General features: G+C 44.8%; 1 protein-coding gene across 1 annotated transcript in view; it reads right to left on the bottom strand.

The window, feature by feature from the left end:
• Positions 1 to 26898, bottom strand: part of SUCLG2 (succinate-CoA ligase GDP-forming subunit beta) — a 249257-nt gene that overhangs the window by 86581 nt on the left and 135778 nt on the right. Inside the window, exons 3-7 of the mRNA XM_036331613.1 lie at positions 26028 to 26127; positions 25168 to 25258; positions 20834 to 20986; positions 18224 to 18313; positions 7936 to 8032 (exon numbers count right to left, since the gene is read on the bottom strand). Of these exons, the coding sequence (XP_036187506.1) occupies positions 7936 to 8032; positions 18224 to 18313; positions 20834 to 20986; positions 25168 to 25258; positions 26028 to 26127 (531 nt within the window). The remainder of the gene's footprint in view (positions 1 to 7935; positions 8033 to 18223; positions 18314 to 20833; positions 20987 to 25167; positions 25259 to 26027; positions 26128 to 26898) is intronic.

The raw sequence follows: 26898 nt of genomic DNA, 5'->3' as shown, positions 1-26898 counted from the left end.
GACATAGTGACTCTCACTCAGGGATGAGGATGGACCGCGAGCGCGTTCCTTGACTTACAGGAGATCTTCTGTATGTACAGTCGGGGGGAGCGCAGTGGAGTGGTGCACTGGTTTCCGGGGCCTGATCGCTTTACTGCAGCCTTTAGGGTGGAAATTAGCTATGTGTGATGCCATCCCATCATCACCTCCTCTACTGTACTTGGGGTATGGAAAGGCAGGGGTCTCCGACCAGGTACTATTCCTCTCCAGCACCGCAGACAGGCACCTAACTCTTAAAGGGGAAACAACCACCCCGGCATATTTCAATCAAAAGCAGTGACTGCAGTCTGTGAATCCCACTCGCTTCCTATGGAAAGAAAATGTTGTTACACTGAGACACCTGGGGTGAAAGTGCCCAGGCAGCGGTTTCCCCAATGGGCTCTACCACAACCATCAACCAACCTGTGCAGATCTGACATGTTAACATCTAAGAACACTCGGCATAAATGCAAGTCAAAACCACAAATTACTTAGAGTAGCCCTGACTCAGAAGAAGAGTCCTACGTGGAAGTTAATGTCTGCGGGAGTCAGCAGTCTTGCCACAAAATGTCCCACCACATTTCCCACAGGCTGTGAGCACATGGGGCCCATGAGCAATCGCTTTCCCAAACACTGGAACCTTAGCGATGGAATCCTACAATTAATTACAAAGGAGTTGGCCCATGCTCTCTGCTTGCTACAGTGGCATTTTCTCAGCAGCTAATGACCGGTGTAATAATCAATAGGAAAGCAACTTCATTCTTGGCTTTCCACCGGGTTTATAAATACATTTTAATTAATTTATTAGTAACTGTAGCTCTTCCATTACTCATTGGCAACACTACTTGTAATTGACACCTTTGAAATGAATGGGCAAAGGCAACCAAATTGACTTCCTAAGAGAAGAGTTTCACATAAAAGAATTCTTGGTCGAGATCAATAAACTAGTAAATCATAGTAAGTCCCGGCTGCTCTCTGCCCTCACAAAGCTGCACTCACAAGCACCTTGAGAGACATAATTAGGGGATATGGATGCGGCGTGCAGAAGGCGGCCCCGCTGCATGTCTGCGAGCTCAGACTTTCGATGCTTGCCCTGCGGTCTGCTGTATCACTCAGTACAGAAATGTGTTCACTCTTCTGGGGCCACCCTGGGAGACCGTTGAGGTTAGCCAGGGCTTGAAGGTGGTGACTGTGGGATAAAAAGGATCTCTACAGGGAGAAATATGTATGCCCTCTGGCATCCAGAGCACCGTCTGTCTGAATCACCACTCTGGCCCCTCCGAGCCAGGCAGCCAATCACCTGAAGCCCAGTGGCCTGGCCTAGGAAATGGGGCGCGGAGGCCATCAGCCGCATGGGGTTGCTGGAAGGAGAGGAGGCATGCAGGCACTCGGCCACATACACAACTGGCCCCCGCCCCGTCCTGTCCCTGCACAGCACTTTCCGACACTCGGAGTGTCCGCTGCCCAGCCCAGAGGATTCTCCCCTCTTCCTCTCACTCGGAATGGCCTGTAATTGGTCCACTCCCTTACAGTGCCAGCCTTCTGTTTAGAATAAATATAAACTGATGCTTAAGGGGTTTACAACTATGCATTACCTGTGGTTTTCAACGCAACGCCATCTTCACAATGCAAGGATGTGTCTAAGAGAGCCCATGCACCTCTCACCCCCTCACCGCCCAAAAAGATGTAGGTTTTGGGGGTGGCCATCCCGTTTTAGATGACCTTTCCTCACCACTCAGCCTTTCCCCCAGGAAGGGTTTCAATGGCAGGCATTTCACGAAGGCCTTGTAATTGACAGAGAGGACATTTTCTCTTAAAGGACGAGGGTGAAAGAGCTGCCTCTCTTGGGCCTCAAATCATACAACACCTCTGCAGAGGGCCAAGGTGGCTACAGATTGGTACATCGAAGTCAGGGGGCCCAGCGTGCCCCTCAGGTCAGCTCATGCCTGTTTCTGTAAAAGGGGTTTGACTGGACCACAGCCACACCAGGGCATCTACGCAGCCCTGCCGCCGCTGTCCTGAGAGCCCCACAGCTGAGAGGAGAGGCCAGCCGCTATGGAAACAGGCGGGCTGTCCCTGTGAATCACAAAGGCTCGTCACATTGGCAGCCTGCTCTAACACTGACACAGTGGCCTCCGCTATCACGTCTGTTTTGGGGAAGGAGAAACTTAGAAAAGTGGATCCTACCAGCTTGAAAAGAAAAATGTGAAACAAACAAAATAAAACCTTGCAGCTGCACACAAGTAGATTAATCCCTGAATATTGATTGACTCTCGTATGCTTAATTCCCCCTGTAAGACCTTTCCAAGTACACGTTTAGGCCTGGCGTGTTCAAAATGGATTGATGTCTATGTCAACAGCAGGGCAATAACAAACCTTAGTTTTTTCACTGAATATAACAACAAACTATGGTAAGACGTATTTTGGAAGGTGCTCAGCTTGGTTCAGACATTAAGACTTTCAATGTCACAATAATAAAACCTCAATTCTTTAGAAAATTCAACTTGAACAAAGGCCATTCTGTGTACAAAGTGGGTGAAAAACACACCTATTAATATTTATAAAACCATTTTCACCATCAAGAGCACATTGTTACATGCTTGATAGATTATACAAATGAGTTTTCCTTCTGAACAGCTATGAAAGGGAACCGCACACTTGGTCGCAGGGCGCTTCTGTTGTTTTGTTCAGCGGTGGGTGTTAAGATTCTGTGAGCTGTTAATTCAACAACCTCCATGAACAATATGACTGGCAGTTAGCCGCCTCTGACCCTGGAGATTCAGCAGAAGAATGTGCCATGGAATTAAACAAAAGAAAAGTACCTTTCTGAGGGGAGACTCACACATAAAGGAAACATAACAACAGCAGGAAGTAAGACTGTCATAATTAGTTTGAAAAATAATCTGTCTTCAAGCAATGCATTGCGCTGGATCTATGATAAATAACCATGATGTGCTATGGAAATGAGCCCTTAAAATGCTGCCACTTTCAAACTGGCCCCACTTTCCATTAAATACTGATGTTCCAAGAGCTGTATACTTTTTAGAACATTTTTTTTTAGTTGCTGTGGAAAGAGAAAATAGATATGAGGAGGGAGGGGGGTTGAGGGTAGGTAGGACTAAAAATGTTCTTGAAAATAGAAGTCTTGTGTATAAAGACAGAAACACCCACTGACAACATGGGCACTTGCTAACACAAAGCAACAGGGCTGTTATTTAGGGAAATTAATTTGAAGCAAGAAAGAGAGTTGATGTTCCAGTTAACTTTAACCCAGCCTTAACTCTCATGTCATCTTGGCCAGATAGTCACTGTTTAAACGGGGTTTCAGTCCTTTAATTTGGTGAATGGATTTGTGCTCCAGCTGGAGCCGGAGGTCTGCATGTGGGGACTATGACATGGTGGGCGAGATCACTTCTGTTGGGAGGTGCTGTGCTGTGCTGTGTTTTACAGGGCGTTGAGCGACCTCTCTGGCCTCCACTCACTAGAAACAAGTAGCAACTGCACCCCAATTTGTGACAAACACAAATGGATGTTAACGAGACTCACTGCAGTGATCCAATAAAATCACCGTGCTGTACACCCGAAACTAATACAATGTTATGTCAATTATATCTCAGTTTAAAAATGTCTTTAGACGTTGCCAAACGTCCCCTAGGGGAGAAATGCCCACCTTCCCATTGAGAAACAGCACAGACACCAAAGAAAGGCGTCTGTGTGCAGGCAGATCTGGCTGAAAGTGGGAAGAAATGAAATCAGAGGCCAAATCCCCGTGGCTTGCAAACTAAATAAATGAATGGACGACGGATAAGTAGATAATAACAAAGCAAATTCATTCACAATTTAATGAAGTAATCCTGGCACTGCCATCGGATAAGCAAGGGAAACAGTTACGTTCTCTCTGACTAATAAACATTTTACTTTCATTTCAATAAGTTAGGTCATTCTGGTCCCTTTTTCCATCAAGAAACTGCCTTTCTCCAATCCCGCGGTCGGCAAACCGCGGCTCGCGAGCCACATGCGGCTCTTTGGCCCCTTGAGTGTGGCTCTTCCTAAGCCTTAGGAGTACCCTAATTAAGTTAATAACAATGTGCCTACCTATATAGTTTAAAAAATTTGGCTCTCAAAAGAAATTTCAATCCTTGTACTGTTGATATTTGGCTCTGTTGACTAATGAGTTTGCCGACCATTGTGACCTATACCATGTGAGCCAGGCTCAGTGATTGGTCTAGGCATGGGCATGTGACCCAAGCAGGACCAATCAGAATCATCTGAAAGGTGGCTATGGTTGCTGGAGGAGCTGTGATAGGAACAGGCTCACCTTTACTGCCCTCCAGCAGCCCGGCTGACAATGCAGGGTATTCAGCCGCAGGCAGGGCTCAGCGCCAGAGGCTCCCCAGGCCACTCCTTAGACTTCCCGTCACCTGAGTGAAATAAGTGCCCCTTCCCCACCAGGGTCTTTTCCACAAAAACTAGGCAGATGGGGGTTTCTATCTCTAATAACCATTACAATCCTGATAGTCACCAAACTACCATCAGCAGTGCCAAATCACAGTCTTTGAATCAGATTATAAACCACAGGGAAAAAATCGCTCCTAGACTGCTGTTCTTTCTCCACCTCAAAAATGCCCCCGAGGGGACCGGGCAGCACAGCTGTTACCCAGGCCACTGCTCTCATTCCAGCAGCAGCATCTGCAAATACGTGACCACGCAGCTGGGTTTAAAACAACGTTCCTCGTGGAGCACAGGAGCCTGAGGAAACGCTCTTACAGAGAGGCTCCGTCACAAATAGGAAAAAGGTAAAAATGCCTGGTATGATGCCTAGCTCCTTACACTTCTAAATTAAAAGAGTAATTACTGAAGTTTTAATGTGAAAGGTTATATGTTCCGCTATTACTGATCTAAATGAAAAAATTAAATATTAAGATTATCAATATTGCTCAGATGTAAATGATTGCTTTTACAGCCCCTAAATAAAGGACTGCTTTAGGGGACTGTGACAATGATGAAGATCAATTTGTACATTTGATCATTAATCACCGTTTCCTAATTGGGCTTAATTTGACTACTGCTCATTAGAGTTATAAACCAACACACTCATTTAATTGTGATTAAATTCAGTAGTTGGACTTCTATGGTACAATGAACAAATAGCTAAAGATAATTTTGTTCTTAAAATAGCACATAAGACTTATGTTTCAATGAACTGTAAACACAAGATTTAGTTTATGATGAGTCTTTCAAAAAAGCTCAATAATGTTTCTTCTTCTTAATAATAAAAAGAAACCTTCAGTTTTCACAAGGTTTTATAAATACCCCGTAGGAAAAGGTTCTCACAGCCCTGCCCCTGCCAGAAACCAGCTGTGACTGACATCTTCCCAGAGGCTTGAATTCCATTTTTTAAAATATGAAATAACCAGGTGTCTTGTGCATACCAGTTTGAAAAGCAATACATGACCTTTAAGAACTTATACTGAACTTCCATCTCTTTCATTTTGTGGACTTAATTATCAGCCACTCAATACAGCGTGAATTTTGGCTGATAGTCCCAAACTGGGACTACTTCTCGGTCAGTCAGATGAAAGCAACTTAATAGTTTAAGAGGGAAAAAGAAGAAAAGGCAAGTCACTATAAGTCGGTATGGCCTATCACAATCCACAGACACAGTGTACTGAGACATGGGTTTGAATCCCAGTAATTAATTACTCAGGGGGAAGTCACAGGAATTTTTCAATCCTCCATAAAATAGGGAGACATTTCTGACTTTTCAGGGTTGCTGCAAGTAATAAAAAAAAGCATATAAGTAAAAGTTTATCATAGTGCTTGACATAAGATTTCAAGAGTTTTTTCTTCCTTCCCGTACTGTCTATAATCAGGGGTGGGGAACCTTTTTTCTGCCAAAGGCCATTTGGATATTTGTATCATCAAATATTGGATATTTGTGGGCCATACAAAATTAGCCTGCTTAAAAATTAGCCTGCTCTATTTTGTCAAACATCTAACTAGCTCACCCCTATGCCTTGGCAGGGCCAGACCAAATGAGTGTATGGCCCGCGGGCCGGACGTTCCCCACCCCTGGTCTATATGATGTATTGATGATTTGATTTCACAGCCAGATGAAATGTAAAAATTATTTATGAATAAGGTAGTTTGTTTATAAATGACCTACCAGATTTTTATCTGGTGGGTCACCTGTGTAAACTATGAAATATATGATTTTTAATGACTTCCTAAACATGAGCTTTTTGCCAATCTTAATTTGAAATGCTAAAAAAAAAAATAGAAAAAAAGGTAAAAACCTATCTATACCCTTCCTGAACTACTGCTGTGCCTGAGAAGAGGAACTAAATGTTATGACTGTCAGGAATTGGCATGTTTTGTGTCTGACACTGGAGGCTTACACAAACACAAGTCACACTTTTGGATTAAAAAAAAGAAGATGGAAAAACCAACCACGAGGCTTAGCCTAGACCTGTAGTCAGGACATGGCAGAACCTAGGCCCCTCTGTAAAATAAAAGCACTGAACACCCTGCCCAAACACCCCTGGCACGGGGGTATGGACAGCGCCTTGCGGGGTGAGGGGGCGGGAGGGAGGGGAATGACAAGGTTCTGGGCCTACTGAGGAGCTTCTGCCCAGTGAGCGCACCCCCTCTCTGGCCTAGGGCACAGAGCAAATGCAAACAGGTCAGCTCTCTGACATTCGGCCATCCTCTGGACACAATTCAGAGGATGTGGGAAGGAGGGAGATGGGAAGAGGTATTCACTCTGTCTCCTTTGACCTTGTGCTCAGAGTTGTACCTGCAGCAGACAGCTCTGAATTAAAGAATGAAAATACACACACACACACACACACACACACACACACACACACACATCCATCTTGGTCTACAACTTGGTTGTATTTGCACATAACAGATCACCTCATTTACCAACCCAATGGCAAAGACCTGTTTACTGACTGACCATTGCATTCTAGTCAGCACACAAGATACTGGGGGTGAAATGAACTAAGAAGACAAGGTTCACGGAAGTCAGTTTCTGGTGTCACTATGCTATCCACCTACTCACTAACCATCCCTACCACCAAGCACACGCACAGACACGAGCTCTGGCTAGAGAATCAATAAGAACTTGTGGGGGTTGCAGAGATGTAACAGTTACTTATGCTCCACAAGTACCTGATGGATAAGAAAATGCCTCCTCCTCCCACTGGAAGCAGCAGCTCATAATCAAGTCAGGGGGAAAGCCGGATGGCGGGGCACCGGGGCATCACCATGACGGTGCCAACCGAGCCGGTGCACAGGTGACTATATGCAGATTGAGGTCAACTGAAAAGCTTCAGGCGGGTCATAAAGCAGGTACATTTTTTACACCCAAATGCAGTGGCTCCTGTTTCCACCCAAACCCTGACCACAGTGATGGGTCTCAAAAGCAAGGGCTGGCCCTAGCCAGTTTGGCTCAGTGGATAGAGCATTAGCCTGCGGACTAAAGGGTCCCAGGTTCGATTCCAACCAAGGGCACATGCCCGAGTTGCGGGCTCGATCCCCAGTAGGGGGCGTGCAGGAGGCAGCTGATCAATGATTCTCTCATTGATGTTTCTATCTCTCCCTCTCCCTTTCTCTCTGAAATCAATAAAAATGTGTATATATATATTTAAAAAAAAAAGCAAGAGGTGCTGGAGGATGGGTGTTTCTAAATAAGACAAAAAGCAGCCTCCTCTGAGGCTTGGCATTTGGCTACGAACAGACTCAAGTGCAGAAACGTTCGACTGCATCACGGGAGCATTTGAAACTGTGGCAGAAATTCAATCACCGGGAGAAATGAATGCAAAGCTGCTGCCACAGGCCTGTGCAGAATGTAATGTATGGTCTGCAGGAGTCATTGTGTTCATTTGTTTTCTCTTATTTATTTATTTTTACCTTGTCCTTCTGGCGTCTCACCGAAGGGGTTCACTTCCACCTGCGTAGCATCGATTTTCAGGAAGAGGTGATACAGCTTCTTAATTTCATCTGCAGCCTAGACGTGATCAAGTGAAAAGAAATTACACCAGAGCAGCAGAAGAACGTTTATTCTGCTGGATTAATGAAACCTTAAAAATTACACGCTCCGTCTTTATTTTCAGTTAGGCTTTCTGAAGGGGAAAACAGAAAAGCATAGTATTTTAATTTCCACTGCTATTCATTAGAAGGGATTGCTCCACGTTCCTCCAGACACCAGAAAAGACCATTATCAAGACAACAACATATTTCCGGTATGGCCTAAAAACGCTGGTAATCTTTCTGGAAATTACCGCGTTCCTATTAGCCGAGCTATGCCACAATGTGAGCTACAATCATTAATACAAACAAGCTCCATTTAAGTAAAAGGTAAACATGACGTGGAGAGTTTATAATAACTAGGTTTTCCTAATTATGCTGGAATTAGACAGTTATTATATTCATCAATTCAAACTTATAATTTGTGGAACAATTACTGAGCGTCTAATGGCAACTGTTGCAAGAAAGGAAGATGGAGGCCCTAAACCACCCATGAATGCACAGCACAGTTCAACTGAGAACAGTGTGCCCCACAGGCAGAGACCAGAGCAGGGCGGCCAGTTTCCCAGAGGGGATGCCGGCTTCATTTTCTCACTCTGCTTAAGTTCACCCGCTCATGCACGCTGCAGCCAAGGCTTCTGAACCGCTGAGTCCCAGCACCCTGCACTGTGTGACCTGGGCTCGGGGAGGACATGAATGAGGCAGGCACCGCCTGGAGAGCTCACACCTGCGCGTGCACAGCCTGGGACGCCTCACAGCAAGGCTGCGACCTCGGCGAGTGGCAGCCGCCAGTCTCGTCTGGGCTCGGTCTGATTCCTGGCCGTGGTTTTTCCTTTGCTGCAGTTTTGCTGGTGGTTCCAGTCCTGCGTAACTCGTCCTCAGAAACACCTGTGGCTTTCCCCCTCTCCTCTGTAGATGGAGGGAGATGGCTCTAGCAGGCTGAGTTTCCAAGGCTCTTAGGCTCAGGCCAGCCAACGGGAGGTAGCAGTGGGAGCCAGGAGGTGGGGGGGGGGGGGGAGGCACAAAGCTGGGGTATCTCTTCCCCGCTCTCTGCCCCGGGCAGCATCTCCTGCTCTGACTTCAGCTCCCACCATACAGGCCCACCAGGGCTCCAGCTTCTGTGCCCCAGTGTCCAGCGACACCCGCCTCCTGTCCCCGAGCACGCAGGTAGCAACAATGGCTGTTGTTTAGCTCTACGGTGCCTCTGTCCACTCTGAAATGTCTCAGCTCTGACATCTCTATCCGTGCAGCCAATTCCTCGGAATAAATCCCACCGGGTAAAGGAAGAGAGTGGTTTCTTTGTCCCACTAAACTGAGGACCTGGAGATGTGATGCGTGTTATTCATTTTATGTGTATCTGTAAACCTCCTTAAATCCTAACCTGAAACTCAGTGGACATAAATAAACAAACATAATGAGTAAGACTGAATATTTTTTAAAATATATTTTTATTGATTTCATAGAAGAAGGGAGAGGGAGAGAGAGATAGAAACATCAACGATGACAGAGAATCACTGACTGGCTGCCTCCTGCACGCCCCAGGCATGTGCCCTTGACTGGAATAAAACCTGGGACCCTTCAGTCCGCAGGCCAATGCTCTATCCACTGAGCCAAACTGGCTAGGGCGAGGCTGAATATGTTTAGTATTACTTTCTGGGGGGCAAGATAACACAGACATGACACCAACTCCGCAGGCACACCAAGGTCTGCCTCGAGCCTTCCCAGACTCCCGCCACCCAGGGCCTGGCTCAGCCCCGCGGCCACCTGACCAGTCGCTGCCACACGGGAGGTTCTATGCACATGCCAGCGTGCACATTCCACACTCATCTTTTTTACAAAACCAAATCTGGGTCTATACGCTCTGTCTTTACTAGAGTTTAAAGAGCCGTCATCAGCAACACAAACAGAACAATGTCATTCTCTGAAATGGCTGCGTAACACTTGTGTGGATGTACCACAACTCACTTAATATTCCCCTCCCACAAATCAGCTCCTCCGATGTCCCAGTCACAACCACCAGCTCTCGGGAGCGCCCAGTGTGCCAGGGGAAATTCGTCTTCCACCCACGGTGTTAACTTGAATTTCTCTTATTAAGGAGTGAATTTGATATTATTCTATGAGCTTAGGAGACATTTGTATTTCCTTTTCTGTGAATTCAGCCCATTTCTTTGAGGTTGAGATTTTACCCTTTTTCTTATTAATTTACATGAAGGTATTTTTACATGAAAGAAATTAGCTCATTATCTCATATCAATTGCAAGTACTTTTCTCCTTTATCTTTTGCCCATATTTTGTTACTTCTGCCACATGGAAATTTGATAGTGGTGCCACTCTTTTATAGCGTCTGACTTTGTGTCAGTGTGAAAGGCTGGTCCCACTTCGAGTGTTAAAACAATCCTCCATTATCTTTTCAAAGACTCTTTAAAATTTCCTTTGATGTTTACTTTTTAAAAATCCAAACAGATTTTATTTGAGTTACACTGAAAAGCTGGCAAGTAACACACTCTTGACTCTCTTTTGTACTTTTGCGGTTCTTCCATCGACATGCTGGGAACACGAGTCCTGGAGACGCATGCTGCCTATCCTGACCCACAGCAGGCCTGCACTTGCACAGCCTCCGGCCATCAGTGCTCAGCAATCACTCAGCGTAAGCCAGTGGTTCTCAACCTTCTGGCCCTTTAAATACAGTTCCTCATGTTGTGACCCAACCATAAAATTATTTTCGTTGCTACTTCATAACTGTAATGTTGCTACTGTTATGAATCATCATGTAAATATCTGATATGCGGGATGGTCTTAGGCGACCCCTGTGAAAGGGTCGTTCAATTGCCAAAGGGGTCGCGACCCACAGGTTGAGAACGGCTGGTGTAAGCGGTGGTTAACAATGAGGAGAAACTGCATAAGAGAAATGACTTCTGGGTGCATAAACACATAAGATCTTATCTCAGCTACTTTAAAGCTTTCTCTTTTTTAAAATACACATACCATAAAATTCATGGGCTCAACCATTTGTACGTGTACAGTTCTGCAGTGTCAAGTATACTTACATTTTTGTGCAACCATGCTCCAGAACTTTCCATCCAGCAAAACTGAAACTCCGTACCAGATACATAATAATTGCCCATTCTCCCCACTGCCTGCCTGACAACCACCAATCACCTTCTGTCACGACTTTACTATTCATATACACACGTAAACAGAATCATGCCTATTTGACTTTTTGTGACTTGCTAATTTCTTTTTTTAATTGTTTTTATTTTATTGAGTTTATTGTGGTGACATTGGTTAATAAAATTACATAGGTTTCAGGTATACAAGTCTATAAAACATCATCTGAATATTGTATTGGGTGTTCATCACCCCACGTCAAGTCTCCTTCCATCACCATTTACCGCCCCCCCCCCCTTTACCCTCTTCTACCTCCCGCACCCCTTTCCCTCTGGTGATCGCCATGCCTTTGTCCCTGTCTATGAGGGTTTTTTCTTTGCTTCATCCTTTATCTTTGCATCCAGCCCCCAACGCCAGGCCGATGTTCTCAAGGCTCAGCCATGCTCAGCACGTCATGATCTGCTTTTTCAAGGCTGAACCACCTTCCATCACATACACACACATCATACTTCATTTATCCATTTGTTTACCAATGGGCACCTGGGTCGCTGCAAAGCTTCCTAAGCCGGTATCAACCGAGGTTGGAAGAAGCCTGGATTTTCTGCACTTAATGCCATTGTAACTATACATTAACAGAACATTTATGGGGGCGGGGATCCTCCACTATTATAATTGTATATTCGTATACAAATGGCATATGCTTTAAATATAAACATGTTTTGAGCATGGAGGAAGCATGATGAAATCGTGTTGTAAGACCAGCAGGGAGCGCCAGCCAGGCTTGGAGACACGCCTTATTCCAAGGCGATACTAACGGACTACAAGGGTTGGGCAGGCGTGTCGGTCTGACCAGGTGTAAAACAGGAAATGGCAGGGCTGTGGCAAGTTGAGGTTAGTTCCCCTGCTTTCCAAATGTGTTCAAATTTAAAGAAACAATTAAACACGAGTCAGAGAAACATTCTGCCGGGGACTGTACCCTCAACCAGGCTGGACTGCCACCCACGATCTCGGGTCATCACACACTACGCAGGAAAGGCTTTGCTTCCCCTTGGCCACCAGTTAATGTTACTTTAAGGCTGCTGGTTACAACCTGAAAGTTACGGTTGCAACCAACAACTGAAAAGTTAAAATGCCTAAATTCAAATATCCCTGAGGACATATGCTTCATACCACGACGATTTCTAAGTGTCTTCAAAATGTTTTAACAGGTTAAAAAAAAGTAAGTACCTTTCTTGCATCCCAGAATCGAGTATCGTCAGCATTCACACGTGGTCCCTAAAGCCAGCGGGGGCACGAACCACTCCTGGGGGCCGTGTGGGTTTTCACTTGGCCCACTGGGTCATTCATCAGTGTCCATCCCAGAGGCACCAGGTGACGATTCCGGGTGGCAGTGTTTCACAAACTGGTCGTCCAGATGCTAACTAGGACACACGTGAGGAACGTGGGAACTTTTGGTCCTGCTCAGCTTTCCGTGGCTTCGTCTTTTCAACCCATTCTTGCTTTAGTGGATTTTCACCAGGAACACATACTCGGTGGATATTATGCAAGGTGATATTTACTTTTATTAAAACTTACATCAGCTTTTGGAGCAGTGGTTCTCAACCTTCCTAATGCCGCGACCCTTTAATACAGTTCCTCATGTTGTGGTGACCCCCAATTTCATTGTTACAAATTGAACATAATTAAAGCATAGCGATTAATCACAAAAATATGTAATTATATATGTGTTTTCCGATGGTCTTAGGCGACCCCTGTGAAAGGGTCGTTCGACCCCCAAAGGGGTCGGAACCCACAGGTTGAGGACTGCTGTTGTAGAGACATCAGGCATGAGTCACAGGACAGACAACTAAATTTATAAATAATCATTTTATATGCTGTTCATCCATGAGTTGAAGTACCTCCTCCAAATGCCTAAACTGCATCCTAGATGAAACTTAAGTAACGTTCAGTCTTACGGAATCCACAGGGTCTCTAAGATTACCGTTTCTTTATCAAAGGGCCAGAAATTGGTCATCATTTAAAGTGCTTTCCCTCCTCATGTGCAGCCTCCACAGCCCGCTGAGCCTGAAGGTGGCGGGGACTCACCCTCTCTGTGACCAGGGCCCAGCAGGCTGTGCAGCACCCGCTCCGTGCTCCCTCCACTTTTGCTGAGCAAGTGAAGATGCAAAGTCTTTCATGTAGTCAGCAATGAAATAAGAAACAACGTGAATTAAAAATGTAATTAAGAAATATGAAAATTAGCTACTAATGACCCCTGAGAACTTGCATGTTCATCTTTCCTAGGTAACTCACTTAAAACCTAAGTTGTTTGGGGCATTGGGAAAACAAGATTCAGACGTTTAACAGCTATAAATAACTTAATTTTCTCTTATAATGCTTTTAGGGAGGGAGGAGGTGTCTTAAGATGTACACAATACTATTACTGCCTTCCCTAGAACTCTGTTATGTGCACTTCCTGAGCTTTGAAATTATGTGGCCAGCAGATTTGGCCCCTCCAGATCTGTCCTCCTGCCCTTAGAGCTACCTGCTGGCATCTCGTCAAAGAGAGCATCCTAGATGTGCTACTTCACAGATAGGATAGCTGCTTCTTGGACACTTCATACATCTGCAAAGCACATTCCCAGCAACGCAGCAGCGAGAAGATGGAAGTCCTGTGTACACTTTAGGATCCAGCAAAGGGGACTGCAGATGGCTAAGGGCATCACAGAGCAGCCAAGGGAAATGGGCACAGAACCAGGGCACTGAGCGCATGGAGCTGGAACACAGTGGCTATGTCGGAGGGGCTCTGGTGAGCCTGCCCAACACAAGGAGCCGCTCAATCAATCAATAATATAATTATGGCCTCATTCCCAAGAGATAAAACCAATGGCTGTAGCCCTTACCCAAGAGCTGTCCAGCACTGTCCTCGCACTACCCTGGCATCTCCGCCAGCCTCTACATGACAATTATTTCCTCTAACTTCACTGAATCCTGACTGGACCTTCTCCTGAGGTTTAGACCCAGATGATCCTGTCCCCTTTGACCTCCTGAATATTTGCTTTCCACCGGAACCTTTCTTCCCATCTTCAAATAAATACTCTCCTCTCTTTAACTTTTTAAAAATTTTATTGAATTTACTTGGGTGACATTGGTTACTAAAATTATGTAGATTTCAGATGTGCAATTCTATAATGCATGTCTGTACACTGTATTGTGTGTTCATCACCCAAAGTCAAGTCTCCTTCCTTCACCTTTCACCTCTCTTTTATCCTGCTCTTTCCCCTACCATTCCTCCCCTCCCCCACTTCCTCTATGGTAATCACCATAGTGTTGTCTATGTCTATGAGGTTGTTGTTTTTGTTTTTTGTTTCTTAATCCTTTAACTTTTTTCACCGAGTCCCCCATCTCCCTCCCCCTCTAACAGCTGTCAGTCTACTCTGTGTATCTATGAGTCTGTTTCTATTTTGTTTGCTTTGTTCATCGATTCCACATATAAATGAAATAATAAGGTTTTTATCTTTCTCTGGCTGGTTTATTTATCCTGGTCCATCCATGGTATCTCATAATACTCTCCATATCCATCCATGCTGTCACAAAAGGTAAGATTTCCTTCTTTTTTATGGCTGAGTAGTATTTCATGGTGAACATGTACCATGGCTTTTTTATCCACTCATCTACTGATGGGCACTTGGGCTGTTTCTAAATCGTGGCTATTAGAAATAATACTGCAATGTACATATATTCCATTGAATCAATATCTCAGGTTTCTTCAGATATAGTCCCAGAAGTGAAATCACTGGGTCTTATGGCAGTTCCATTTTTAATTTTTTGAGGAAACAACATACTGTCTTCCACAGTGGCTGCACCAGTCTGCATTCCCATAAACAGGGCATCCTCACCAACACATTTGTTGGGTTCCTCTTGTTTGGGGCTCTCTTGGCTTCCTGAACTTGTAAGTCTATTTCTTTCACCAGGTTGGGGAAGTTTTCTGTCATTATTTCTTCAAATAGGTTTTCAATAACATGGTCTCTCTCTTCTTCTGGCACCCCCATAATGCGAATGTTGGTACACTTGAAGTTGTCCCAGAGGCTCCTTACACTATCTTCATAATGTTGGACTTTTTTCTTTTTGCTCTTCTGATTGGGTGTTTTTTGCTTCCTCATATTCCAAATTCTTGATTTGATTCTTGGAATCCTCTACTGTTGAATCTCTGTAAGTTATCCTTTATTTCAGTTAGTGTATGATTAATTTCTGACTGGTCCTGTTCATATCTTTGAAATTCTCATTAAATCCCTTGAAGCTCTCATGAAGATATTTGAGCATCCTTATAAGCATTGTTTTAAGCTCTGTTGTTTAGTAGTTTGTTTGCTTCCACTTCACTTAGTTCTTTTTCTGGAGATTTCTTCTGTTCTTTCATTTGTGACATGTTTCTTCGTCTCTGCATTTTGGGGGCGTCCCTGTGTTTATTTCTATGTATTAAGTAGAGCTGCTATGTCTCCTGAAATTGGAAGAGTGGCTTGGTATAATAGGTGTCCTGTAAGGCCCAGTGGCTCAGCCCCCCAGTCATTTGAGCTGGGCATTCTAGGTGGGCCCCTGTGTGGGCTCTGCACACAGTCTTGTAGTTGAGCCTTGATTGCTGTTGGCATCACTGGGAGGAGTTGACCTCCATGCTAATTGGTTGTGAGGACCAGCTGCAGCTATAGCAGAAGAGCTGCTGTGCAGAAAACAACCTTCAGAAGCAGGACTTTCTTCAATGGGGCTTTGGTGCTCACTGAGTCTTCCCCTTGAGTGTGTCACTTGTGCATGTGTAGAGTTGTAATCTGGTAGGGTCTGGAGCTATCCACCATTGCACTGGTTCTGATGTCTTTCAGGAGGTGCAAAGTCAGCCACTGCCTGAGGCCATCTGACAGGAGCTACAGATCAATCTGCAAATGGCTGCTATTTATGTTGGGCTTGGAAGTACCCAGCTGAGGCCAATCTGTGAAGCAAGGCAGGCTGCTGCTAGTGCCATGTCTTGGGCCCCTTATAGGCATGAGGCACACTGACTCTAGCAACTGCTTGTTTGAGCTAGAACAGGCCATTCACATGGAAAAGCTGCTGCAAACAGCTTGGGTGGGGCTGCAAATTGAATGGGGTAGTGTCTCAGGGAATCGCCAGGGCGGAGCTAACAGTGTGAGCCATGCTGATGGACACTCAGATATGGCTGCCAGTCAGCTCAGCGATGAAGGAGGTCTCAGCACAGGAACAATGACTCCTATGAGCACCCTTGTCTGGGAGAAACCACCCCGAATTCTTGTTCAGATGCCAGACAATTCAGTTCCTCCCTGTAAGTCCCTGGATCCTCCCAAGCCATTGCCCTAGTGCTGGAGCTCAGAGAGAATTAGTCCATGTGAGGTCGTGCACCAGCCCTTTAAGAGGAACTGCCTGGGTCTGCACAGCCTCTGTGTCATTCAGCCACAATCCCAGTTAGCTTTTGCAGCCCAAAGTTACAGGGACTTTCTTTCCAGCTGTGAAACCCTGGCTGGGGGTCTGGTATGGGCCTAGGACCCCTTGCTCCTCATGGGAGGCCTCCATAGCTGAGATTCCCTCCAGATTAGAAAAACACAACATGTGGGTGTCGGACCAGCCTGTTCCATGCCTCCGCTCCGCCCCACCTCCTACCAGTCTCAATGTGCTTTCTTCTTTAATTCTCTAGTTGTAGGACTCCCATTCTGGCAGATTTCAGGTGGCTCTGAATGATGCCTTGGAACATACACACACTTAAAAGTTTTATGCTGCTTCACTCTCTATGATTTGCCTTATTGTCACTCTTGAATATCCAGAAATAGAATCAATCAAAAGAAAAATTAAAGGTGATAAGAAAAAAGTGCAATATCTATTGTTTTTTTGAAGGAATACTACCCAACTAAATGAAAGAAAATGTTCTGTAATTATCCTGGAGCCCCAGGGGAAAAACACACATGTACACATACCCAAACAAACACACACACACACACACACACACACACACACACAGGATCTTAGTAATGAAGGAGTTAAAAATAGCCACTAAGTTCTCCTGACTTAGCTGAGGGCGAGGAAGCTGGCTATGCCCACAAGCAGTAAGGCTGCCCCAAGGGCAGTGCAGGGCTGTGAAGCTCAAGACAGACTTTCCCTCAGCACAGCGGTTCTCAACCTTCTGGCCCTTTAAATACAGTTCCTCATGTTGTGACCCAACCATAAAATTATTTTCGTTGCTACTTCATAACTGTCATGTTGTTACTGTGATGAATCGTAATGTAAATATCTGATATGCAGGATGGTCTTAGGCGACCCCTGTGAAAGGGTCGTTCGAACGCCGAAGGGGTCGCGACCCACAGGTTGAGGACCGCTGCCTCAGCACCTCGGAGGCCAGTTTGTCTGTCTCTGAAGTTTAGAGATATAATTACTAAATTGCCATTTTTTAAGTTGTTCTCAGTGAAATATCACCTTCATGCCATGAATACTCATCTCAAATGGCTAGTAGCTATGCAAGGATACCGACAAGTTATGTGTGCCACTGGTAACAATAATAACTGACCTGTCAGGGGGACTGAATTCGCACTTGCACACCTCAGTGCACTCAGTCCTTGCAATAACCCTCTCAGAATTTCATCATCCCCATCTGATGCACTGACATTCAGATGGGCTGGATCACACATGTGCTCTCGTGTTGGGTAGCAGGGTAGGATTCAAACTCCGATCTGTCTGAGTATACAGCCTGTGCTTCTAATCACTGTGCTGCCGTTTATAATTCATGGCCTGGAGCTGCAAGCTATAAAAAACACAGAGACTAACATTCATAACAAAGTGTATATGTCTGCAGGCAATACACACACACACAAACATCACACCTACACACACGCCGAGATATACACATACACACACACACATCATAAACATCCTCTTTTAGAACACCAGAGAAATATTTTCTTCATCATAAACAACTGAATGGAAAAAGAATACAATAACGTATCTTGTTTCTGGGTAATTGAAGACAAATAAGCAAGTTCTCCAATGTTTTCTGAAACAAGTCAGACACTATGGTCTCCAATCGAGCAGGTACCTGGTTTTTCAAAGGCCCAAGGAAGCCTAAATTTTCTGCCATCCGCTGAGCTTGGCTGTCCTTTATCCCTTCCATAATGTCAATTTGCTCCTGGTAAAAGATGAATAAAATAAACAAAATTCAGACAGTCAAGTGAGAGATAACCTCAAAAGACCAGCGCTCCGCATTTATTTGCAAACGAGAAGAAAGTGAGGCACCTTTCCAGAGATCTCTGAGTGGGGCTCCTGCAGCTGCCGATGTGGTAGGTTTTAATTGGCAGGCCATCTATAAAAAAACCTTTCCAAAAGCTGTACTTCTTCTGGGGGCATGCTGACGAGACAATCGGATGCGAGCTTTCACTTTTAATTATGATACAGATGGCACTGACGAATATTTAGTCAGTTAATTTTTATGCCATCTTTTGGAAGGTTTCCAAAGTAAGGTTTCTCCAGCCTAATACTGCTATGAAGGTTAGAGCTTGTCACACAGATAAAATATTAGTTTATGATATAAACACTGTATCGATGATGGAAGTTATGAATGCTTCAGCTTTACAAAGTGCTATTCTCTCCTAGACACTGGGCACTGCTCACAAATGAACATTTTTTCATATATTCTCTTGATAAATGGAATGGCTTGTTTGTTTTTTTAAATGTTTTTATCAAATTTTAGAGAAAGAGGAATGGAGAGGGAGAGAGAGAGAAACATCAATGTGAGAGCACAACATTGATCTGCTGCTCCTGCACGCCTCCTGCCAGGCATCGAGCCCGCAAATACAGACATGTGCCCTGACTAGGGGTCAAACCAGTGGCCTTTCAGTGCATGGGATGATGCCCAACCAAATGAGCCACACCGGCCAGGGCAGGAATGGCTTGTTTTAAATCGTACCAACTAGGTATTACAGGAATCCCACTCTTTTCAAAAGTCTGCTTTGCCCCTTCCCTTTTATCTGTTTTCGTTAACAAAAAAAATCTAAAGAGGATTTCTGCTTTTTCAAAAAATGGCTAAAAGTGAAAATAGTGTTCAGTGTTCGTTTTGCTGCAGTCATGGAGGCAGCGCATGCTGGGCAGGGAGAGGGCCCTGCCCAGCTCCTTCCCGGGGACCTCGCCCAGCATCCAGCCTCCATCACTGGGAAATGAGTCTGTGAGCACCTGGGCTTTCTCAGTCTACCTTGTGCATCTGTTGGCAAGATGTGTCCTAAGGTAAATTCTGCTTCACTTTTCATCATTTCAGCTCACAAAGGGTTTCACAGGCGAGCTCTACTTTTGAATAATGGGGGAAACCTACATGTGAGTCAGCCTGTAAAGTCTCAATTTAACTTGCAAGGCAGTTAACTTAAATATGTAACATTGGTAAAAATATTCTAAAACCAATAACCAAACTATCAATGCTTTACACAAAGAAGTTCAAGAAATAAATGTCCCAATTTTGAAGAAAAACAAAATCACTTTCTAAATGAAATAATGAGTATTTATGCTAGAAATCTTAATGTGATTTTTCTGATACTAAGAACCCAGAATTAAAACCTGGAATTATAGTTCAGAAGGCCTTAGATTTTTTTTAATATCTTTTATTGATTTTAGAGAGGAAGGGAGAGGGAGCAAGAGATAGAAACATCAATGATGAGAGAGAATTATTGATTGGCTGCCTCCTGCAGGCCCCCTACTGGGGATCGAGCCCGAAACCCAGGCATGTGCCCTTGGTCGGACTCGAACCTGGGACCCTTCAGTCTGCAGGCTGACGCTCTATCCATTGAGCCAAACCAGCTAGGGCCCTTAGATTTTTTTTTTTTTTTTAACTACAGCTGAGGTAGGCCAAGAACACATCACCTCCTTTTATTCTCACAATTCTATGGGGTGGCAATTACCCCATTTTCATTTTACTGATTTAAACATAAAGCTTAGAGATATCGGGAAACTTGCTGGCTAGTTGGGATTTTACCTCAGATATTTTCAGCTAGAAACTAAGCAATGTGAGAGAGGCACATCGTTTGGTTGCCTCCTGCATGTGCCCTGACCTGGTTCGGGGACTTAACCTGAAACCCAGTACATGCCCTGGCAGGGTTCTGAACCTGTGACCCTTCGGTGATCTAACTACTGAGTGACACCAGCCAGGGCTATGAACTAATCTTAATATCAATAAAAGGAAAAAGACGTAAAGGATGGAAAGAAACAAAGAATCTGGGCTTTCGGGGATTCTGCTTGACACTGATGTTGCTGGAAGACGTCCAAGCAGCCTCCAGCTTACATCTGGTCTCCTTGGAGCTTTTCTAATCATAATACTGTTAAGTGGGCAAAGGTAACAAAAAGGAAGTGGAAGCATCACAGTCTGCTTTCACTGTTTAATTCTTGGGACAGGCTGAGCGGAAAGGAACAAGGAAGGAAGAAAAGGCAGGAAGGAGGGAAGAAGGGAGGGAGGCGAGGAAAGCAAAGAAAAAGACCTTGAATAGTGAATATCTCCATTCTACCCAACTTTCAACCCGATGGCCACTGAGAAAAAGCTCCTGACATCCTCCAGCCTTAAATCCCAGAGAGAGATGCATCACCACCAGCCTCAGACGCCACATTAAATATTTAACAGCTTCTATAACCACCACCAGTGAACACGGAGTAGCCAGCAATCTAAGCATACCTTAAAAATAAGTTCTGGACTTGAAGCTGCCACCTCCTCGATGTCCATGCCCCCCTGGGGGCTGCCCACCAGCACGGGGCCGTTGCAGGACCGGTCCATCAGAATCGCAAAGTAGGTCTCCCTGGAAATGTTCAAGGCTTCAGCGACCATCAACTGCCAGGGAGGAGGAAAGGCAGATGAATTTCCAAGTTTCCACTTGGAAATCTAACAGACTTGCCTCACATGTGACACGGCTTCCTTCATCGGCCCCTGAACCCGGTGCCTTCGCTTCCAGGACGCGCTGGCTCTGCTCTGGGCGTGCGCCACGCTCACCCTCCTCCTAACTGATCCTGTCAACGTGCTCAAGTGACAGGCAGTGGTTGGCCTCAAGGAGCTGTCCCACTTTAATCTTACTTTTTCCTTCCTTGAGAATCCTGACACGAAAACTCGCGGCGAGCAGCTGCTATTGTCATTTGAGACCCTAACAGCACATCCGTGTACCACACTGCTCTTCCCCAAATCGCTCTGGTGCAAAACCCAGTCTGCGTGGCAAAGGATTCTTTTCCCGGCGTGCTTGATGCTTCCTCGGTCCGTCTCTTGGTTCACTGCATTTGTATTTCAATTTTTACTTTCTTTAAATGACAAATATATTTGCTTGTTCAAAATTAATGCAAATGACACCAGAAGGAACTAAACAAGACAATGAAAGCAGCGGCACACATCCACCCCGGCCCCAGCAGTCAGCATGGCCCTGAGACCACAGGGAACCTCGGCGACACTCAGAGAGCTGCCCTTGCTCTGGGAGGACGTGATCACCTGCCAGCACGTGACTGGGCAGCAGGCAAGGGGGCAAGGATGCACTCCCCATCACTGCCGCAGCCAGGCGTCCTGAGCTGTGCGCAACTGCAACGACGCTACGCAGCAGCCAGAGCAGGGAAACCACTACAACACCTTCGTAGTCTGTTTTTTTCTGGGCACCTGCAAGCATTGTCGCCGTGGAATGGCCCTGCACATGCAGACATACTACATGCGCCCCACTGCCTTTCTTTCTTCCTGATTTTAATTTTAATACTACAACTCAGACATCTTTCCAGGCCATTGTGATTATGTACTTATATGTCAATATGTATTTAACCACATCCTTAGTGACAGGCATTTAAATGGGCTTCAATTTTTCTACAATGCTCCTTCGGTGAATATTTTTGTACATGTATCTTTGCTCATTTGTTTGAGTGCCTTGCAGATAGGGTATCTAAAAGGAAAATGACTAGGTGTTAGAATCTTCATATGGAAAAGTACTCTCAAACTGCCCTCGAGAGAGAGGCTGTACCAGCTTACAGTCCCAAAAAGAATAGTAAAAGATGTCTTGGATGATTTTTAAAAGAAAATAAGAACTTTCATATATAATCAGTACTAGGAGTGAAAATAATAAAAATACTTACATTGCTTTCCCTAAAAGTACTTCAATAATATGTTGCACAAAGAAAGTTGCAGGTTAAGTAGCATTAGATTCTAGCTACCCAGATGCCACAAACACACTAAGTTTTAAGTTACCTGAAATGCAACAAATACAGGGTGGGGCAAAAGTAGGTGTACAGCGGTTTGTGTGGAAAATAATACAATAATTAATAAATAATCAAGATTCTTAAGCTGTTTCCCGTACTTACAACTGTGAACCTACTCTTGCCCCATCCCGTTTATGGTGATCTAAAAAGCTACACTGTAATGGATACAGAATTCCTTTTCAAACTTTTATTGAAGTTATGACCAGTTAAAAATAAAATGCCTGAGCAGGGCCTTCATCCCGAGTCTCCTGTGATAAATGGTAGCTTGTGAGTACATAAGAAATGCTTCTTGGCATACGGTGCTGGGATAGCCTAGGACCATTTGACTGAAAGTTCACTTCCTAACACAGAGCTCGTCTATGAACAGGTTTAGTGACTTTCAGGAGCTATTCTTAGAGGCAACACAACCTTACAACTTTAGGGCATCTGTCATTCACGAATCCTATTCTCATTCCGCTAAGTGTTGGCAGGCGTGCTCTGGATGCCATCAGCTCTGTGTGTGAAGACCCCGCTGGCTCACACGCTCCTGCTGGGTCTTTAGGAACTTCCCCAGGAAAGTGACGATGGTTAGCAACAAATAAATGAAGAAATTGTATATAAAGGCCAATTTTTTACATTACTATGCCATCTTATGACCCAGGATGTCGGAATATTTTAGGAATTGTAACAGAGAGAACGGAAATGGAGCTTGAACACTCATCCCAGGAGAGGCTCAGTTAGATACATTTCAGAAAAGCTACATCTGCGACTGATACCAGCGTACCACCAATGCAGCCTTCCTGTGCTGTCCCCAGTGCAGAAAGCTTTGAAACGTCCTTGACCCTGACTGGATGCTGAACTGGCTTTGGTTTGCTGCTCAGACTGTGGCCGGAGGAGTGCCAGGGCACTGGCTCCCGCCACACACCGTGGTCAGGAAAGACAAGCACATGCTCCGTGCTGGCGCTCCTCCCCTGGCCGCAGCGTCTCAGCTCCCAGTGTTGTATCGTAAATCAGCGAGTGAGACACAAGACGCCTTAATAAGCCAATTAATTAGGAGGCCCAGAGGGAGGTGTCTCTTCCAAATCTCTGAGCAACACATACAGGAAGTTTCCTGTATTTATACCTTTCGGGCTTCTCTGTCTGCAGATTTTACAAAGGGCTCTGTGTGAGTTATTGTTACAGACAGTTTGTAATCTTGGATACATAAAGAACAAACATTTGGCATAAGAATATGGGAATATTATCAGTATTAGTCCATTACGTTAGATGGCTAGCTTGCAAGGTCAGACAGTTAAGTTTCTTTCTTTTTCTATTATTCAAACTGAAACAGTTATTTTATAGAATAAGAGACTGTCTAAAAATGACAGAGTTTACAGAACAAGGGACTATCTAACAATAGCAGAGAATTCAAACAGCAGTTTTATACAAGATGGAGGTTACTATGCTTCACCAGCACTAACTACCCCACGGAACAGACCACTAACACAGAGGCGCAGCTTTAGAAAAATACCCCACGGGCACAGAGGTATGTATGTATCGGAATAACTTCTCAAAGAAACTGAGTCTAAAATAATCTGGGACTTCTGACTGATGTCCAAGGTTCTGTAAGTAAAAAGAAAAAAGCATGTTCCCTAAAGCATATAAAATGTTATTGTTATAGAAAAGTGGTAAGACACACTTTACAGAGAAGAAAGACTAAATAATGTATGACAATTATTTCTGGGTGATGACAATACGAGGAACTTTTACTTCTAATTTTTATTATTTCTGTACTACTGGAATTTTTACATAAGTTAGTCACTTTTGCAATCAGGGCAAACAAAAAAACGACTAAAAAAAAATAGATCACTCTAGTAGTTTCCTGGCAATGATTCAAATTACAAGAGTGAACTTATCATCAGTATTTTAGGAACTTTTCTACAAACTAATTTCAAGCTCATCTATACAGTGTGATTGTTCTTTGTGTATTTTTATATGCTTTTTAAAAGTACCACAAACTCTAATGTAAAAACCAATCTAGACATAAAGAACTACAAATTTTTTAAACAAAAATACTAATCATGCCCTCTGCAGGCAAATGTTGAAGAAGGTACACAGGTAAAGGCTCAAAGCCAGATTTAAAAGGAAATAGACGTAGTGTGCCAGGCTGAACGAAGCCAACAAAAAACAACACACTTGCATGTGAACCAGTTCCGGCACCTGCGGGAGAGGCAGTGGGAGGGGAGAAGGGCGGACCGGCTCTGTGAGCACAACTGATATCAGCAAGGCTCTGTCTGAGGGAGAGCTCAGATCTCAGCGCCCAGCCTCCCTCCGCCCCATGGCCCCTTGGGAGGAGGACAGACTCTCTCGTGGCACAAGAACCACAAGCTGGTGATTTTCTTGTTGGTCACGTCAAAAATTGTCCACTCAACTCTCTCTGAAAAGTAAAACCAGCATGTGCTGCCTCGGTTTCCCCAAGCATGCACACGGCGGAATCGTCACCTGTGAGCTGTGCCCACGGAGCAGACAGTTCCTCCCAACATGCTGGGCCCTGACTCAGCACAGGAGGGGCCCTTGCCCTGTGCTCCGGGCTGGGCGTGGCCTGCACAGGGCCCAGGCCCACTTTCACTACATGCGGAGCATAATAAAGAACGTTGCTATTACAGACACTTTTTATTTCTCCTCAAAGTCATACTACATATCAAACAGATGACATGAGGTTTAAAAATAAGATGGCGCATTGCCAAAATGCATTAGATTCTGCCAAAACTGAAATATGGCTTTCCTTTTTTTACCACACACATAGAAAATGACCAGAAGCATTCATATTACCTTATTTACTTTCACACCTTCTTTTGGAGTTTGTTTCGTTGTCAGGTTATACCCAATCATCTGTTTAGCCAACTGTCCCACAACTTTAGGGCTAAGAGAGAGAGAGAGAGAGAAAGGAAAGAAAATCAACTCTGTTGAAAATAATTTTAAAGCAGAGTCCATACTAAATTCTCACGTCCACATGGGCAAGGATACCTTCCATGCCCAGGACCCATGGGGCTTTCTGTTCAAAAACACAAATGAATGGAAGGAAGGGAGGGGAGAGGAGGGCTAGGGAGGAGAGGGGAAGGGAAGGAAAGGGAAGGAAGATACCCCCTACCCCCCCCCCCCAAATAAATTATAGTCATAGTAAAGAGACAAGGCTGAAACGCACGACAGTTTTAGATGAGAGCTGAATAACAGAGACTTGAGAGCAGGTAATTTGGAATGTATTGGCCAACGGGGTGGGGGGTGGTAAAGGTGAGGGTAAGAATCACTGTGAAAAATCACAGACAGGCTCAGATGACGGAGCCTCGGGCTGTCTCAAACAGGAGACAGGATGCCTGGTGACAGGCAGCCGCTGTAGGTCTGGAACAGGAGCGCCGTTAGGGCAGCAGAATTTGATGTGTAATGGAGTCATTGCCAGCATTTGGAATGAAACCTGACTGTCTAGGGGAGACACAGAGCCCGGGTCACCAAGTGAAGAAAACGCTTTTCTGGAGCAGAAGGAAACGGGCGCTGCCAGCGTCTTCCTGGCTGTTCCCTCTATGCGCCAGCCCCAGCTCCCACCGTGCACCCACCTTCCCACCGGGGCTCCTGTCCGTCACCAGCAAGACCTTCACCACTGAGGCCCAGACGGGGATGAAAACGCCCAGACTTACTCTTTTGTTAAATGAACGCCGCCTTTCAAACCGCTACTGAAGACACCTTTTCCTCTTCCTCCAGCTAAGATCTGGGCTTTTAAAACAATTTCTTTTGCATCTGAAAAAGAAAATTCAGAGTGGGTAGTTAATTTTAAATTATTTTTTAAGCAAGTGGTAATGACATATAACTTCCAAAACTGGTAAAAGCTCTCCCCAACCAACTTTGAAAATGAAGGCAATAACGAACTTGAAAAAACATCGATGCGCCAAATACAAAGTCTGTTTATCGAGGACATTTACGTTTTTCTACCAGTTTAATCTAATACTGGACCATCCCCAGGGAAAGCAAGGCATGTGAGTGTCAAGGTGCTAAACAAATCCAGGCTGAGGTGTTAATTCACTGTGTGATGACACTCCCCGTGGCGGAGGCACCCCCTGCCAGCCGGAGAGGCTCGCGGCCTGTCAGTCACCTGAGATGTCAAAGGGAAGACTGGGTTACAAAAGGAAAGGTGCAAAGAGAGTACTAATAACTGTATTCTTAGAAACTAACAGTTGCTCTGAATATTGACAGGGTTGGGTAAGGGAGGAGGAAATAGATTAAAACTAAAAGCAAGCAATCATTTTAAAGTGTTGGCAGGGTCACAAAACACCCCATGGAAAGTGGTTGTGGAACCTTTGTTCTGCACTCAACACAAGAGTGAGCTGCCTGTTCCTGACACTTAAACCAGAGTCATTAACCCAGGTATCTCTATGGTACAGGCAGGAAAGCCAGGTGTGTGAAGCAGCCAGGGATGGAGCAAGGCCTTAGCAGACAGCAACGCTCCCCTCCCCACTGTCAAGAAGAAAAAGAAAAGGCAGTCCCCAAACAAATATGTTTCATCAACCAAAC

The sequence above is a fragment of the Myotis myotis genome, unplaced genomic scaffold (assembly GCF_014108235.1).
Source record: "Myotis myotis isolate mMyoMyo1 unplaced genomic scaffold, mMyoMyo1.p scaffold_m19_p_13, whole genome shotgun sequence".
NCBI classification, from domain to species: domain Eukaryota; kingdom Metazoa; phylum Chordata; class Mammalia; order Chiroptera; family Vespertilionidae; genus Myotis; species Myotis myotis.
Note: the sequence above shows the minus strand (reverse complement) of the source record. Positions and strands in the feature narration are given on the sequence as shown.